Raw genomic sequence first — 15,079 nt, forward strand, 5'->3', positions numbered from 1 at the left:
TTTCTTATTTGGATTTTTAATATAATTGCTGATGTGAATGTGCTTATGTGGAATTTTTTAATCCCAAGAATGGAGACTAAAAAGTAAAGAGAGTGGAAAAGGGAATCCAAGAAAATGTTGGGATTTTCATTTTAATGAAATTTTAATAATTGGATAATTGGGTGAGTTGGGGTTTATTTATAATAATTGAGTTGGGTTAGACTTGGGTTAAAAGTAATTAGTTAAATGAATTTTAATGGATAAATGAGTTTTATATACCCAAACTAATTATGTCCACCTCCAACCTACCTATTTGACACCCTTAGTCACTCACTTTATAAATATAATTTTTTATAAAATTGGGTAAGAGTTGTGGTTCAAGTCTCTCAAGTCTCTAATAAAGAGTTTCACACGTATACACTTAAAGTAAATTAAAGTAAGATTTTTATCTCAAACCAAAATAATAATTACACTTATTATAATTTCAATTCCGAAAAAAAAAAAAAAAAAAGTAATAGCAAAGATGAACCTCGTATAAATAATAATAATAATAATAATAATAATGAACCAAAGATAAAGGGTTGGAGTGGGTCTGGCGGTCTGGCACAAGGAAGTAAAACAGACATAAAATAATAAATAAATAAAGACCAAAGAGAATCTACACAATAATCACATGCTCAAAGGAAAAACTGGAAAAAAGAAATAGGTGAAGTTTCCTGTTTCCCATTACTTTATACCAAAACTCAAACTTTCTCTTTTTCTCTCTAAAATCTCATTGACTGTGCTCTGTTGCAAAGCCACCATGGTCGAGGGTTTGATCCAATCTCTACTCTAATTCAGGTATCTCTCTCCCCTCTTAGTTATTTTTGTTGTTTATTTTGAACTTTTTGTTTCTCTTTTTGCCTGTCTTTGTGATTCTATTGTTTCTTTTGTGGGCAATCTATTGGAATTTATGCGCTTCTTTCACTGTATATTGTCTGATTTGAATGATGGTTTATATTTGTAAAACATGGGTATCTTGATTTTCCTTTGATCGATTGTAAATAAGTTGCTAATCATGCATCCTAACCCTTCTATATAAGGGCTCAAGTTTGTTCCTTTCTTTCACTTTATGAAGTTTTAATATTTTGGGTATCTTCAATTTCGTTTATTTATGGCTTTGAATGTATGATTTGGTGGTTGGTAGATCTGGGACTGATTGCTGAAAAAATGGATGGAAATTTTGAGAAAGCAAATTTCTGGGTCTCATAATTTGTTGTTGTTATTGTTTCCTGAAATGGAACATTTCAGCTCAACTAAGTCATATATAGGGGTGTTTTAAGTTCAGCTGCGTCATTTATGGGTGCCAACCGAATGGAATCTAAGGTTGAAATTTGTGTCTCTATACGTTTCACACTTTCTCAGCTATCAAACTAGTCTTAGTGAATAGCATCCTATTAAGTATGGAGGTGGTTCAGAGTGGTTGTTTACAAAGTTATTTACTTTGGCTTTCTGAAAGTGTATTGAATACTGGGTAAGTTTTGTTTTAAGTCATATGATGTCAAATTCTTTTTTTTTTTTAGCATAAATAAGTAATTGTTATAAATTAAGTGAGGTTGCTTGGTGTTTTTAATGGAGTGATTGCTATTCCCTACTTATCTGGGATGTGGAGTAATTTCTGTAGTTGATTGCATCTTCTGGTTTCTAGCAATTTCCATTTGTTGAACCATGTTGGACCTCTATATTGTCAATGTTTGTGTACACTGTACAACTTAAATGGAGCTTCTAACCTTTTTTTTTTTTTTTAAGTAAATAAGTATCTAATGAAACTTTTAACCAGTTTAACCCAATCTGAATGGTTATGATTAAATTTTGAACCAATTGTGCTTGGCTTAATGCCAATGGTTAATTAGGTTGAGTGCTGAAATTCTTTAGTTTTTTTCTTTGTCTTTTTAAATTTTTTCAAGGCCACGCCTAATTACAATGATTCTTTCCTCACTCTTCTACTCGTCAAATATACTTGTGCTGTTCCTGCCCGTTAAATTCGTATTCTTATGTGATGCCCTTAATTTTCAGGGATATATTTTTGAGTGGGTTGCTCATCATATAAAAATTGTGAGGAAAGTAGTCTGCTCAACAATGAGAACTGGAATAGATTGTGCTTGAACTGTTTTGATATACTTCAGTCTGATATAAAATGGAAGATGAGAACGGACTTGACCTTGGCTTGGGTCTATCTTGTGGTGGATTGTCTGTCAAGTCCAAGGGTAAAATTGGTAGCTCATCAGATGCTAGGACAGAAGAAGGTGATAGAGGGAATAAATTAGTGGATGATTTTAAAAACTTTCTTCAAGCTGGCACCCAGAAGCAGGACTCAAGTACAGGATCTCAAAGAAGTGATTCAGTAAAGCCTCAGGAAAACTTTTTTAATGACCTCACTAAAACCAATGTTGAAGCAGATGTTTCTATAAACTTAAATGGGAGAGGAATCTGGGTTGCAAGCAGTAACAAGTCTGCTGAAATGGAGGAAGAAAAACGGCTAGAGGTGGGTAACAAGCGTAAGATGTTGTTTGATGAGATGAACCATCAAAAGAAGCTTGAGAGAGAAGCTCATGCTGATTTACATGACAAGACAAGAACATCGCACATTTCTATAACAACAGAAGATGGCTCAACTGCTGAAAATGAAGATGTGGCAGAGTCTGAAGTTGAGGGTTCAACCTCTAGGCTTGTTTCACAACATGATGATGGCTCCAAACGATTCTTTGGTGTTGGTGCTTCTTCTGAGGTTCGTGGGTTTGCTGATTCAAGTGTTCTGGACTTAAATGGGCAGAAGAGGTTTAACAGTCCATCAGAAAATGAATTTAAACTTGGCAATGTGACCTATGGTGTTCCTTTCATCCAATCTTTAAACATGATGAATGTACCTTACTCTTTACCTGTGAAGGAGTCAAGCTCTGTTGGTGCACCCAGCACAGCAGGCCATCCACTCCCTGGTATGGTGCAGGTGATGCCTGCTGCAAGTAGTGATCGATCAGCAACACAATCTGTGAATCCTGGCAACTTGCCGCTGATGTTTGGCTATCCTCCAGTCCAGCTTCCGATGTTGGATAAGGATAACTCGCGGGGTTTGGTTTCTCAAGCTCAACAGTTCCACCCTTCCTATGTTGGTAGAGGTCCACCAAACTCAGGTAAAATATCTCAACGTTTTTCTATTCACTATTTTATAACTTTTGTGGAAACAAGGATTAAAAATCTAATAGATGGATGTTGAGAAACTTTTTTCCAATAATCTCAATGGTTACCTGGGTTCAAGTGATAGCCAAATGGTACTAGCACCCTTTGTGATGCCCGTTGTCTGTGGTTTGAATACCACCGCCCCCTTTCCCACTATTTACCTATGCAAAAAAAAATCTCAGTGGTGACCATACCACATTCTTCAGCACACAGTATTCAGACCTTTCTTGACAATGAACTGGACATAGTTGAAATGTTGATCTTGACTAATTTACTTAATTTATGTTTTATCACCTAGCATAGGATGCAAGAATGATTTTAACTAGAGCCCTAGAGAGAATTGGGATTATACTAAACCTGATTTTGATATTTTAAAGTTTAACTGTGATGGCAAGTGCTTTCCGCTAAAAACAACAAGTCGCAAGTTCGAGTCCAGGAATCATCTCTCTAGAAATTTGGGGGTGAAACTGTCTACGATGACCTCCTAAACTCTGCAAAAGTGGGAGCTTTGTGCACTGGGTACGACATTTTTTAAAGTTTAGCTGCTAGTAGAATATCATCATCAGATGATATGATTGCATGAGACCTCCTATGAAGTTCTACAAAGGGACATATCTTCAACTAGATCAATTAGAACATGTTCCAGTGGCTTTAACTCTCTGGCTATTCCTTCCTATGCTGTTGTTAGAAATTCAAGCAGTTCTGCTGATACTGATTACTATAATCAATATTTTTAGCTGTATGATATTATGTTTGACTGTCTTTGTGTATTCTTACCCCTTTTGTATTGATGTACTTGCTATTGCAAGTAATTGCGCCTAATTCATCAGAGGCTACACAACATGATGGGAGGATTTCAGAACGGGCCAAAGGTGATGGCAAACAGCATGGCCCTGAAGAGGGGTCCTCTTCTCAGGCAGAAGAAGATGGGAAAGGGAGTAGCACAAACCTCAGGGCAAAAGATGCTACTGATCGCTTAACGGTAGATGGTTTTTCTCTCGATTTTTCAGCTATAAAGCCAGGAGTTGCGGCTGACCTGAAGTTTGGGGGATGTGGTTCTTACCCAAACTTACCATGGGTTTCTACCACAGCTCCAGGTCCAAATGGAAGGACAATTTCGGGTGTTACTTACAAATACAACACAAACCAAATTAGGATTGTTTGTGCTTGCCATGGTTCTCATATGTCTCCTGAAGAGTTTGTTCGCCATGCTAGTGAAGAACATGTTAATCAAGAGAATGGCACTAATCTGGCAACATTTCCTAGTAGCAATCCTGCAGCCTCTGCTCAGAGCTGATTCTGTGACGTTGTGTTCAACTGGACTAATAATTCTTGACATTTGTGGAGGAAAACCTGGATGGCTTTCTCTGCACCTACAAGATTCCTCCTTTCCTCATTGTCCTTGCTTGTTATTTGTCTTCCTTACATCAGTTGGCTTAGCTTTTGCAATCAAATATTGCAGCTTTATGTAATAATCTCCCTCCATAATTTCTTAGTCAGATTATTGCATTAGTCCTATTACAGTAGCTTTTGATTAAAAAAATCTTTGTATAAATGATACAAGTTTTAGCTGTTTTACGCACTCCAACATGATCCTCATCCAGGTTATGGGATTTTTCAATTTTAGAATTTGAGGCTGAAGTGGAATTCTAACGATGGTCAGATGGTTCTCCAAAAGGTTGGTCATGCTTTAAAGGTGAGAGTTCATGCAACTGACCATGTGCAGTTTCATTGAAGATGATATTTGTAGACAAAATTGCATATAATATACCCAAAGTATCTTGGTCATAACATAAGGAACCTCGCTTGTGAATTCTAATACTGGTCTGTGAAATTATCATGCACTTGAAGGGTACGTACTGATGTGTCTGGCTAATTACTCTAGAGGGTAACACCTGTATTAGTTGGTGCTAGTTTGGATTTAACATTTCTAACCAAAAATTTTGGCGAGGTTAAACAAATTCACATGGTGAACGTTTCCATTGGCCATTGAACTGCTGTTGTTTACAGTCATCTATTAATCTTTATTCAATATTCATTCCTTTTTTATCAAACAGAAATGTCTCCAAAATTGAGACTTTGTAAATTAGTTGATTTACGACTTCGTAAGTCCTCTCTGTAAAGCTCTTGTAATCTAGTTTATATTTATTATTGTTACGTTTTTGTTAAATCATATCATCTATTTATTTTTAACAATCTCTCTCTTATTTATTTATTTTTTCTTTTAATGTCCCAAAATTTTTTTTTTTTGGGAGAGTTTTACTGTCCGCTCTTAATGATAGCTATTTATCATCAAACTAAGACATCAATAAGTTTTTAGTGTAAGCAGAAATTGAACCACAAATCTCTTATACAACTACCATGAACTTTACCAGTTGAACTAACTAGAATCCACTATTAATGTCCCAACTTAATGTTATACTTTTTCCAATTTTTTCCCTCTTTTACCTTTCCATCTCCCCACTATTATTTATCTTAATATCACTTTTCATTTATCCTTTTATCTTCCTTTATTTTTTTACTATTCTTATATTCCTTCTCTTATTATAAATCTACAATTCTCTCTCATTCTATACATAGTTTTCCTCACAAACAATAGGTTATTTCTCTCTCTCAATTTTTTCTTTTCATATTTTGGTAGATATTTTTTCTTGCATATTTACTTTTAAGTAGATGAATTTTTATATTATTTGAAACTCTACTTTGAGTTAATGTGATTAAGTTACGTTTTTAAGTTGTCATCTTTTTTTCTTCTCTTTAATTTCATAGATGTTATCCTATTGCATTATATATATAAAGATAGTATATAAAAATATAATGTTATTTTATTACATTATATAACATGACTTTGATAATTTGGTTTTTATTACAATATTTTTTATTTTTAGTATTTTTTCTTCTCATATTATTTTCTATATATTTCTTATTATTATCTCTCTCTCTCTCTCTCTCTCTCTCTCTCTGTGTTTTGGTTTGATTTTTGTTTGAGTTAATATTTGATTATTTTGGAAGTAAGAGTTTGAGTTTATATTAAAACACAATCTTGGCTATTCTAATAACAGGTCGGCATTTGGTGCATTTCGGTTTTTTGCGGTCCACTTCATCTATTCAGTTTGGTTCAGTCTGCTTTAGTCTACTTCAATTCATTTTGGTCCAATTCAATCAATTTTAGTTCAATTATGTCCATTCGATCTACTTCGGTCTATTTGGTCCAATTCGGTCCATGTGGTTTGGTTTACTTCAATCATGTTTGGTCTATTCCGTCCAATTCAGTCCATTTGGTTTACTTCAGTCCATTGAGTCCACTTCGGTTCAATTTGGTTCATACGGTCCACTTAGGTCTATTTGGTCAAATTTATTCCATTTGGTCTGTGGACACCGCATTTTGTATCCCTTACAACTCAGACTCATGTTCCCCCAATGATGCCTGAACTCTAAGGCCTAAAGCTAATTTAAAGCCCAATCAAATATCAAATTGACTTGAAGAGTGTTAAAATGGAAAAGATCACTTTTTAAAGGCACAAAAATCTATTTTTGTAAATAAATTACCAAAGTGGCCCTCGACCCACGTACGTGGGCCAAAGCATGCGTACACAGGCATAATCATGCGCACACAATTAGGGTTTCAAAAGCATGGAAAAGGCAAATTTTTTGCAATAATGGCTGAGGTTTGGAATGAATCTCACAGCATCTAAGAGCCGTTCCAAACCCCTATTTTTTAACTATAAAAAGCCTTACATGGTACCATTTCAAACACACAGAAATCCCACGGGAAAAAAACCTAAGATTCACTAGAGAATAGCGAATCAAAAGGGAGTTTTTCACAAAACACCCTCAAGGTATTCTTTCAAGCCTAGGAGCTTTTGCTTTAAGGTATTCTTTCTTGCTTCCTTTTTCCTTTATTGTCTTTCTTTTTAGTTTTAATCCTATTTCTTTGCGTAGTTTTAGGCTTTTATATGTTTGCTTAGGTCAATTTTATAGTTATGTTGTGTTCTGAGCATGCTAGATAGTTAGAATTAAGGTTTTTTGTTTATGCTATATTTTCTATTTTCTATTTTGGGTTCCTAGGTTAGGGTTCTTGAACAAGTCCCACACACGCATGTCACAAGCATGCGTATGTAGGTTAAATCTTGTGTACGCAGGCCTCAAGCTACGTACGCAGGCCTCTGGCTGAGTACGCAGACACTTGTCTAGAAACCCTAATCCAGATTCCTTATGTTATTTGTTTAGTTTGCTTTACATGTTTTGTCCATTTTAAAGCCTTTTCATATGATCATATGTATTTGTGCCTCTGTATTGTATGCTTGTTCCTAGGTTAGGGTTTTTATGTTTGTTTCTTGCTTTGACGTTATGCCATTCATTCACATGTCCATGCATCAATGCCATAGGTGTTGTGTTGCTGAAAGGTAAGTAAAGGGTAAGTCATGCATTAGAAATGTCCATGCATTTGTGTTGGTTTTATTTTGATGATATGATGAATTATTCTAGGATGTATGATTAGGGTTTATAATGTGTTAATGCCTTGTTCATAATATGTGTTGCTAGCTTGAATGATATGCCTGGTGTTATGTTTGAGGCTACGTCCTTGTTTAGATGTATGATAGGGTTTGCCATGTAAGATGAATGTTAGGGTTTCTTATGTGTGTTTGGCTCTCTTTTGCTTTGTGGATAGATAAGCATGCTTGTTTAGGGCTAAAGATATGCATGATTAGTTTGTGTGTGAGTTTAGAATACAAGTATTGAATTAATTTTTAATAGGGTTAAGACATAAGACACGATAATGGGAGACCAACCTTGGTTGGGTGATCTTGGGTACTTAACACCATCCCAAGAGCATACCTAAACTCTAAACCCATACTTTGGTAGTAAGATCAAATGTTCTTCCTCGAGAGGACGCTATATATATGGTTCCTAAACCATTGCAAAAACTAGGTGACGACTCCCCCCTTGTGTCCACAATGGCAACTCCATTGGGAATTGTGAGTTTAATTTCTATATGTCTTATTTCTTAACCTTAATAAAAATTATCTCAATACTTGTTTGCACACACATCACTTGTTTCCTTTTGTCCCTTAACCTTAGTTGGTGATGAGTAGGAAGATGGAAGGCTCCATTCGGGCCCAAAATTTCGAAAGTTCATCCCACCAACATACAATCAGTGCCATCGCCTATAATGGGCTTTGAGTACATTAAAGATTTGCTACCAATCCACTATGGGGTCTACTTAGGCCCTCGGTTGTAATTGTAGCCCACCTAGTTGTGAGTGACCTACTTATCTATTCCTTTAGCATTAGGGAGCCTACCTACACTAGAGAGATTTTAGGCCCTATCACAAAGGATACCATTTACATATGTCTTGTTTGTTCAACCATATACCATGTGTTCACCTAATTCTAAAGGACAAATAAAAGATATTGAAAATGGAAGGGATGGCCTTAAAGTTATGGTATACTCTAAGATGTTATGGGATAAAAGAAAAGAAGTTCTCACATATAAGAGGCTTGTCCCTAAATCTAAAGGCGTATCTTAACTTGAAAGGTTCATAAGACGATAGCCTAATTACTATCATAGGACCAAGTGGAAAAGCCCTTTTGAAAAAGAGGACTTTGGGCTTTCATTAAAATGAACTTAAGAATTTTCTAAGAACATCTAAAATTTAAAAGGAACCTTTAATTGGGACATGAACTTAATGAAAATGAGGCTTCTTTTAAGGCATCATTGCACCATCAAAGTCAAGAAAACACGTCCCCACTCCCATTTGGATTCAAGAGAAAGAAAGGCGCTTGATCAAGATTAAGGACACACACCAAGAAGAAGAGGCCCCCTAAGAAACAATGACTACCTCCATGGAAGAGCCAATGACACAAAAAATCCTTAAGGCTTTGGATGAGCATGGAGAGGCCCTTAAGAGAATGGGAGGGCGTCTCACTAAGTTGGAAGAATCTAAGCTCAAGAAGCCTCCACATGTGGAAATCCATGATGATGAGGAGGAAGATGAAGAGATGAAAAGGACAAAGTGGAATATGAAAGAAACTATGGCTATGAGGGAAAAGATGGAGAAAATGCAACTTGCCTTCCGCAAGGAGCAAGGGATGGATGATTACCTCTATAACATGGGAGGAATGAGTTCAATGGCTCCTATTGTATTGCCTCCCAAGTTTAAGATTTCTGATGCGGAAAAGTTTGATGGGACTAGAGATCCGAAATTGTTAGGATATGCGTCCTTTAAATCCTATTGTATGATGTTATGTATGATATTATGTTATGATTAATAAAGTTGTTTTATTATTATCTAAAATAATGGTAACATGAATATTTGGACATTATCGTATAGTCCATGAAATGCATAGTATGTGATTTGTGATTTAGACACAGAAGATATAAATCACAAGTTCTTTGTAAACTCAGAATTTTAGTTCGTAGTCGGTGATGAAATTGGGCATTTCATCTATGAAGATTATAACATATCAACTAAGATGATTTGTCTTGATCATGGAAGTGGAGATATTAAACTGGACCACTGTGAGATTTGTTATTCTACTAACAACTGTCAAATGAATAATAAATCCCACGACTTCTATTTACATCAACTCTTAATCCTGAAAGAATAATGAATCTGATCATGAAGTGTAGGTTGTTTTGATATATCAAGAGTGAGATCTAAAGTCACAATCAAAACCTCAATATGTTGGGTAGCCACATTTAGTGTGGAAGGAACATGTATTCTCAAGATGAAATTCATAATCTCTTAACGAAGATATAAAATATCCCCTTGAATAAGTTTAATGGGTTCGGTTATTTAGAGTTTTAGGCCTAACCACTTTAGTAAGGAGTTACTAAAGTATATATTTATGAAATTGGATTTCATAAATATATGATGAATAACTTAAATGATTAAATCGGGTACTCAAGGATTAAGATGTAGTAATCTTCAAAGTGGCAGTCAACATTCATAACTTTGTATTACTATGAATATTTTAATGAAGGGGTTGAATGTATAATAAAGTTTTGGGATATAATTTATTAATAAGGCCTAGAGTGCAATTATATTTATATAGTAGTATTAAATATAATTAATGGTAATTTTGGGCTTGTCAAAAGTTGACAGAAAGGCCTAAAACCCATTGGAGCTAGTATCTTATTTGTCCATTTTGTTCCCACTCCAAGCCACATACTAAAACTCAATTGGAATGGCCTAAAAGGCTAGTCCAATTAGATAATCAGTTATATTTAAGGAGAGAAACATACAAAATTTTTTATATAAGAGAATGAAATGGTGTGTATGTGAGAGTGTAAGCCACTCTCTTATTCTCCCTTAAACACATAAATATAAACTGATTGAGAGACCACACTTCTTGGACAAAAGTGGAATTGGAGTGAAGATTAAAAGTGTTCCCAAGTACTTCTAATTTTTTGTTTTTGATTTTCACCACACCAATCTTGTTTCTAAATTCTGAAATTTACATAGTACATGTTATCAATCACAAATGAAGTAGATCTGTTAATTTTCTGCTGTGTATATTTTGTATGAGATACAAACCATGTTTTTCCAACAAAAACAACATGTGAGGAGATACCTAAGAATTGCTTAAATAAAAGGCTAGATGAGAAGCAAACTTTGCATGCACTTCCTCTCTCACTCACGAGAGGTGCATCAAGGTGGTACTATAGCCTTGATCCAATAAAAAATAAGGTGTGGAATGAACTAGTGGAGTTGTTTATGGACCAATTCATCTTCAACACCATGATTGATGTGACTTTAAGGGATTTAGAGACTACCAAACAAGGTGTAGGGGAGACATTTTTTGAATACATGACTAGATGGAAGTCCAAGGCATCTAGGATGGTCAATAGGCCAAATGAGAAAGACCAAATCAACATGATCATCAAGAACTTGCTTCTGGCTTATAATAGTAGGCTTTTGTCATTGCCTATTAGCTCATTTGGAGAACTACGTGATTGTGGGACAAGAATTGAACACTCCATCAACAATGGGCAATTGGAGAAGGGTGAAAGTATGCCTCCAACCAAGAATATATGGAGGAGGAGCAACCACCACTAAAGCACCCAATCCCATAAATGTGAGCACCATCATGCCTTAACAAACACTAGCCTACCCAAAGAAAGCTCGCTAAGAATTCTCCAACCTAGGAATGGCCCTCTCCCAAGCATATGAAAACCTATCCTCCAAAGGATTCATCAAGTCTTTTGAACCCACACCCATGCATCCCATACCTTCCACTTGGAACCTCAATGAATATAGCCACTACCACCAAAAATTTGATCACAAAGCCGACAATTGCTTCTGCCTCAAACACGAGATATAAGACCTCATAGACAATGGAACCCTCCCAAATCCCAACATCATCACCAAGCCCAATATTAGAAAGAACCCTTTGCCTGATACCATAGGGCTCCTCCTCCATATCAAAATTGTGTGCAAGTAGATGAGATTGAGTGAGATTGCTCAAAGTTGGTAGAAACTACAAATGTCAATATCAATGTCGTGGAAGTCTAAGGAATGTGGGATGAAGAAGATGAAGTCTTAAAGGAAGTGGTAGCAATATGGGAAATACTTCCAAAAGGAGTGACGGAGTTGAAGAAGAGGGTTTTGGAGGACAATGTAGCAAATATTATTAGGAGTGGGAAGCACTACAAGCCATCCTTTTTGGAAAAGGATCATCTTGGTAGATATCGGGGGGAAGGGTCCAAGCCTACGAAACCTAGAGGAAAAGAAGATAAAGAAGAAGTAGATAGGGTCTTAATGCAATTGAAAAAGACCCAAGCTCATGTGTCCATATGGGGCTTGCCTATGGCCTCTCAAAAGCATCATAAAGCTTTCTTGGACACCTTGAATAGGAAAGAAGTACCTATAGAAACTACACCACAAGAAGTTTTGTCTCTAATGGGGGTTAAGGGTTCCTCACACCCTCTCCTTGCTTTTTTCGATAAAGATCTCCCTCCCGAAGGAGCTACTCACAGTAGACCCTTGCAAATCACCATTGAATGCAAGGGTGCCAAGGTTCCAATGGTGCTTATTGACAAGGGTCCACCTTGAATGTTTTTCCTTTTAAGACCGCCCTCACTATTGGCCTAGATATGGAGATTATTGTTCCTTCTCCCTTAACTGTAAGGGCATATGACAACACTTCAAGGAAGGTCATGGGTACTTTCAAGGCTCCTTGCAAGATTGGGCCAATGGAAACCATTGTGGAATTTCATGTCATGGACATCACCCCAAATAACCTTCTCTTGGGGAGGGCTTGGTTTCACCCTAACGGGGCAATCCCGTCCTCGCTACACCAAAAGATGAAGATCCCATGGAAATGAGGGATTGCCATAGTGCTTGGGGATAGTGAGATTCTAGCATTAGTTTGTGGGCTCAAGGAAGGAGGAAGTAAGCTTCAAATGAGTGACTTTGAGTTCATGAATTGACTGACTATGGGTTAAAGGATGAAAGGTATGCCACCGACTTGTTCCAATGTTGTAGCCATGAGGTGATCGCAATGATGAAGAACATGGGATTCATGCCTGATATGGGCCTTGGAAAAGAAGGAAAATGGGTAATTAAGTTCCCTAACATCAAGACTCAAGTGACTAGGGAAGGTTTAAGATTCTTTGAAGGCTATGACGGAATCAAGAAAAACCTTGGCACTCTCAATGGGAACTTCAAGAAGGAAGGGGGAAACTTCCCTTATTGTGGCTTCCTCGAACCTTGGGTAGGCAAGGATGGAAAGGTGTATCCGGGATGAGAAATGTTCTTTAATGAAAAGCTCACCTTTAAGGAGAAGCCTACTATGGTGATCAAAGAGATAGAAGAAAAGGTCGTTTGGGTGAACTATGGATGCTGAAGCAGTGAAGACCATGATGAAGACAAGTGGGGACGTGTTTGCCATTACCAATGAAGAGCCAAGTGATCCTTCCAAATTTATCATGCCTATTGTGGGGCCCATTAATAATTGAACTTGGGTTGGGTTTTCTGAAATCATGGGGAAAATGCAAGTTCCAATGTAGTTTTCAATATTTTCAGTAAGATGAATTATGATTTGGCTTACTTTGATGTGTCCCATAACATTGAATTCTGCACTTAAATGAATCAAATGAATTTGAAAATGAAATTAATAAATAATTGGAAAAGAAAATTGAACCTATGGAACCAATTCTTGAAACTATTAATTTGGGCAATGATGAGAATCCATGCTTATTTAAAATTGGCTCAACTTTAAATGAAAAAGAAAGAAAAGATCTTCAAGAACTCCTCGTGGAATTTCAAGAGGTGTTTGCATGGTTTTATGAAGATATGCCTAGAATTTACCCCGAGATAACTCAACATTACATTGATATTCATGACCACATGGTACCCATCAAACAAAATTTGAGAAAAATAAGGACCAAATGGGTCTTAAAAATCAAAGAGGAAGTCACTAAGCAATTAAATGTAGGGTTCATCAAACCTGTACACCAAGCTAAATAGATAGCCAATGTCGTGCCCGTACCTAAAATGGATGGGAAAGTGAGGATGTGTCTGGATTTTAGGGACTTGAATGAGGCATGCCCTAAGGATGACTTTCCCCTCCCTCACATTGATGTCTTAGTGGATAACACGGCAGGAAGTGCCTTGATGTCTTTCATGGATGGTTTCTCGGGATACAACCAAATCAAGAAGGCTCCCAAAGATATGACCAAAACCACTTTCATTACTGAATGGGGAATCTATTGTTACACAGTGATGTCGTTTGGCCTCAAGAATGTTGAGGCAACATATCAAAGGATGGCTACGGCCTTGCTACATGATATGATGCATAATGAGGTGGAGGTGTATGTTGATGATATGATAGTTGTTGATAGTATAGTTTATCCACCCTCGATTTACGTGTCGGACCTGAAAAATCCAAAAATATTTTTTTTTTCTATGAGGGGCCATGAGAACATCTAGAATGACGTGGTGCAACTCGTTCGGGCATCGGAGCACTAGAACTGCCTTTTTCAGCTAAAATGATCAATATGCCCCTAGCCAGCCCTAGGTTCAACTGAAGGCCAAACAAGGTACAAACTCTCACAAAATAAATTTTTTCACAGTTTTACATCAAACCCGAGATTCTCAAAGATTTTTAAATAACTTTGACCAAGTTTGACCCAAAGTCGATCCCAGGTGGGCCCAAAAACCCTAATTTTAATCTGATCGCTGGAACGGTTTGAAACCAACGTCATTACGAAGATTATCAATTCTCATTCCAATGACTATTCATGGGTCTAAATCGGAGTTAAAACGGTTGAGATATCGAGAAAACTATGAAAGTTGTGAAAATCATGTCTGCTAACTTCTCGGAGCCATAACTTTTGATCCGACCATTGGATTTTTGAGTTCCATACCTTTTTAGAAACTTAAAATCAAGATCTATCAAAAGGAGTCAAGATCAATCAAATCAGAAGCCATTTGGGGCTGGCGGCCCTTGAATGGCCACCCATGGCCCTTTAATGGCCGCCACCTCGATTTTCGTGCTCAGGGGTATAAATAGACCCAGGCACACCCCAGACCGGGGGACACACATTTTTTTTTTTGAAATTTGCTCTCTTCCCAATTCCTCTCTACGTTTTCTCTCTCTTCTAAACACCAAAAAAAGGCCCAAAAACACTCCAAAAAACACATCAAAGTCTCTTGATTCTTCCCTCTTCACCAAGAACACAAGGTATTGCTTTTCCACCCAATCTTCTTTTCCTTGGCTCTACACTTGGGATTTAGGGTTTAGAGGTGTGGATGTAGCTTTTTTAGCTATCATCCACACCCTTAACCTTCTAGATCTCTTTTCTAGCATTTATCTTTCTTTTTACTAGAATAATATGTTTTATTGCTTTCTTTGACATGTTTCTTGATTTATCTTGT

General features: G+C 36.7%; 1 protein-coding gene across 1 annotated transcript; it reads left to right on the plus strand.

Moving 5' to 3' along the window:
* Nucleotides 1-636: 636 nt before the first annotated feature.
* LOC126713729 (ninja-family protein mc410) lies at nt 637-4,851 on the plus strand. Its single transcript, XM_050413576.1, has 3 exons — nt 637-819; nt 2,035-3,149; nt 4,005-4,851. The coding sequence occupies exons 2-3, from the start codon at nt 2,156-2,158 to the stop codon at nt 4,490-4,492; spliced, it is 1,482 nt and encodes a 493-aa protein (XP_050269533.1). The 5' UTR covers nt 637-819; nt 2,035-2,155; the 3' UTR covers nt 4,493-4,851.
* The last annotated feature ends 10,228 nt before the right edge of the window (nt 4,852-15,079 follow it).

Source organism: Quercus robur, chromosome 2 (genome assembly GCF_932294415.1).
Source record: "Quercus robur chromosome 2, dhQueRobu3.1, whole genome shotgun sequence".
Lineage (NCBI taxonomy): Eukaryota > Viridiplantae > Streptophyta > Magnoliopsida > Fagales > Fagaceae > Quercus > Quercus robur.

Coding starts and splice junctions, on each gene's coding strand:
- LOC126713729 (XM_050413576.1), top strand. CDS start 2,156: ATGGAAGATGAGAACGGACTTGACCTTGGCTTGGGTCTATCTTGTGGT. Junction 3,150..4,004: donor TAGAGGTCCACCAAACTCAG/GTAAAATATCTC, acceptor TGCTATTGCAAG/TAATTGCGCCTAATTCATCA.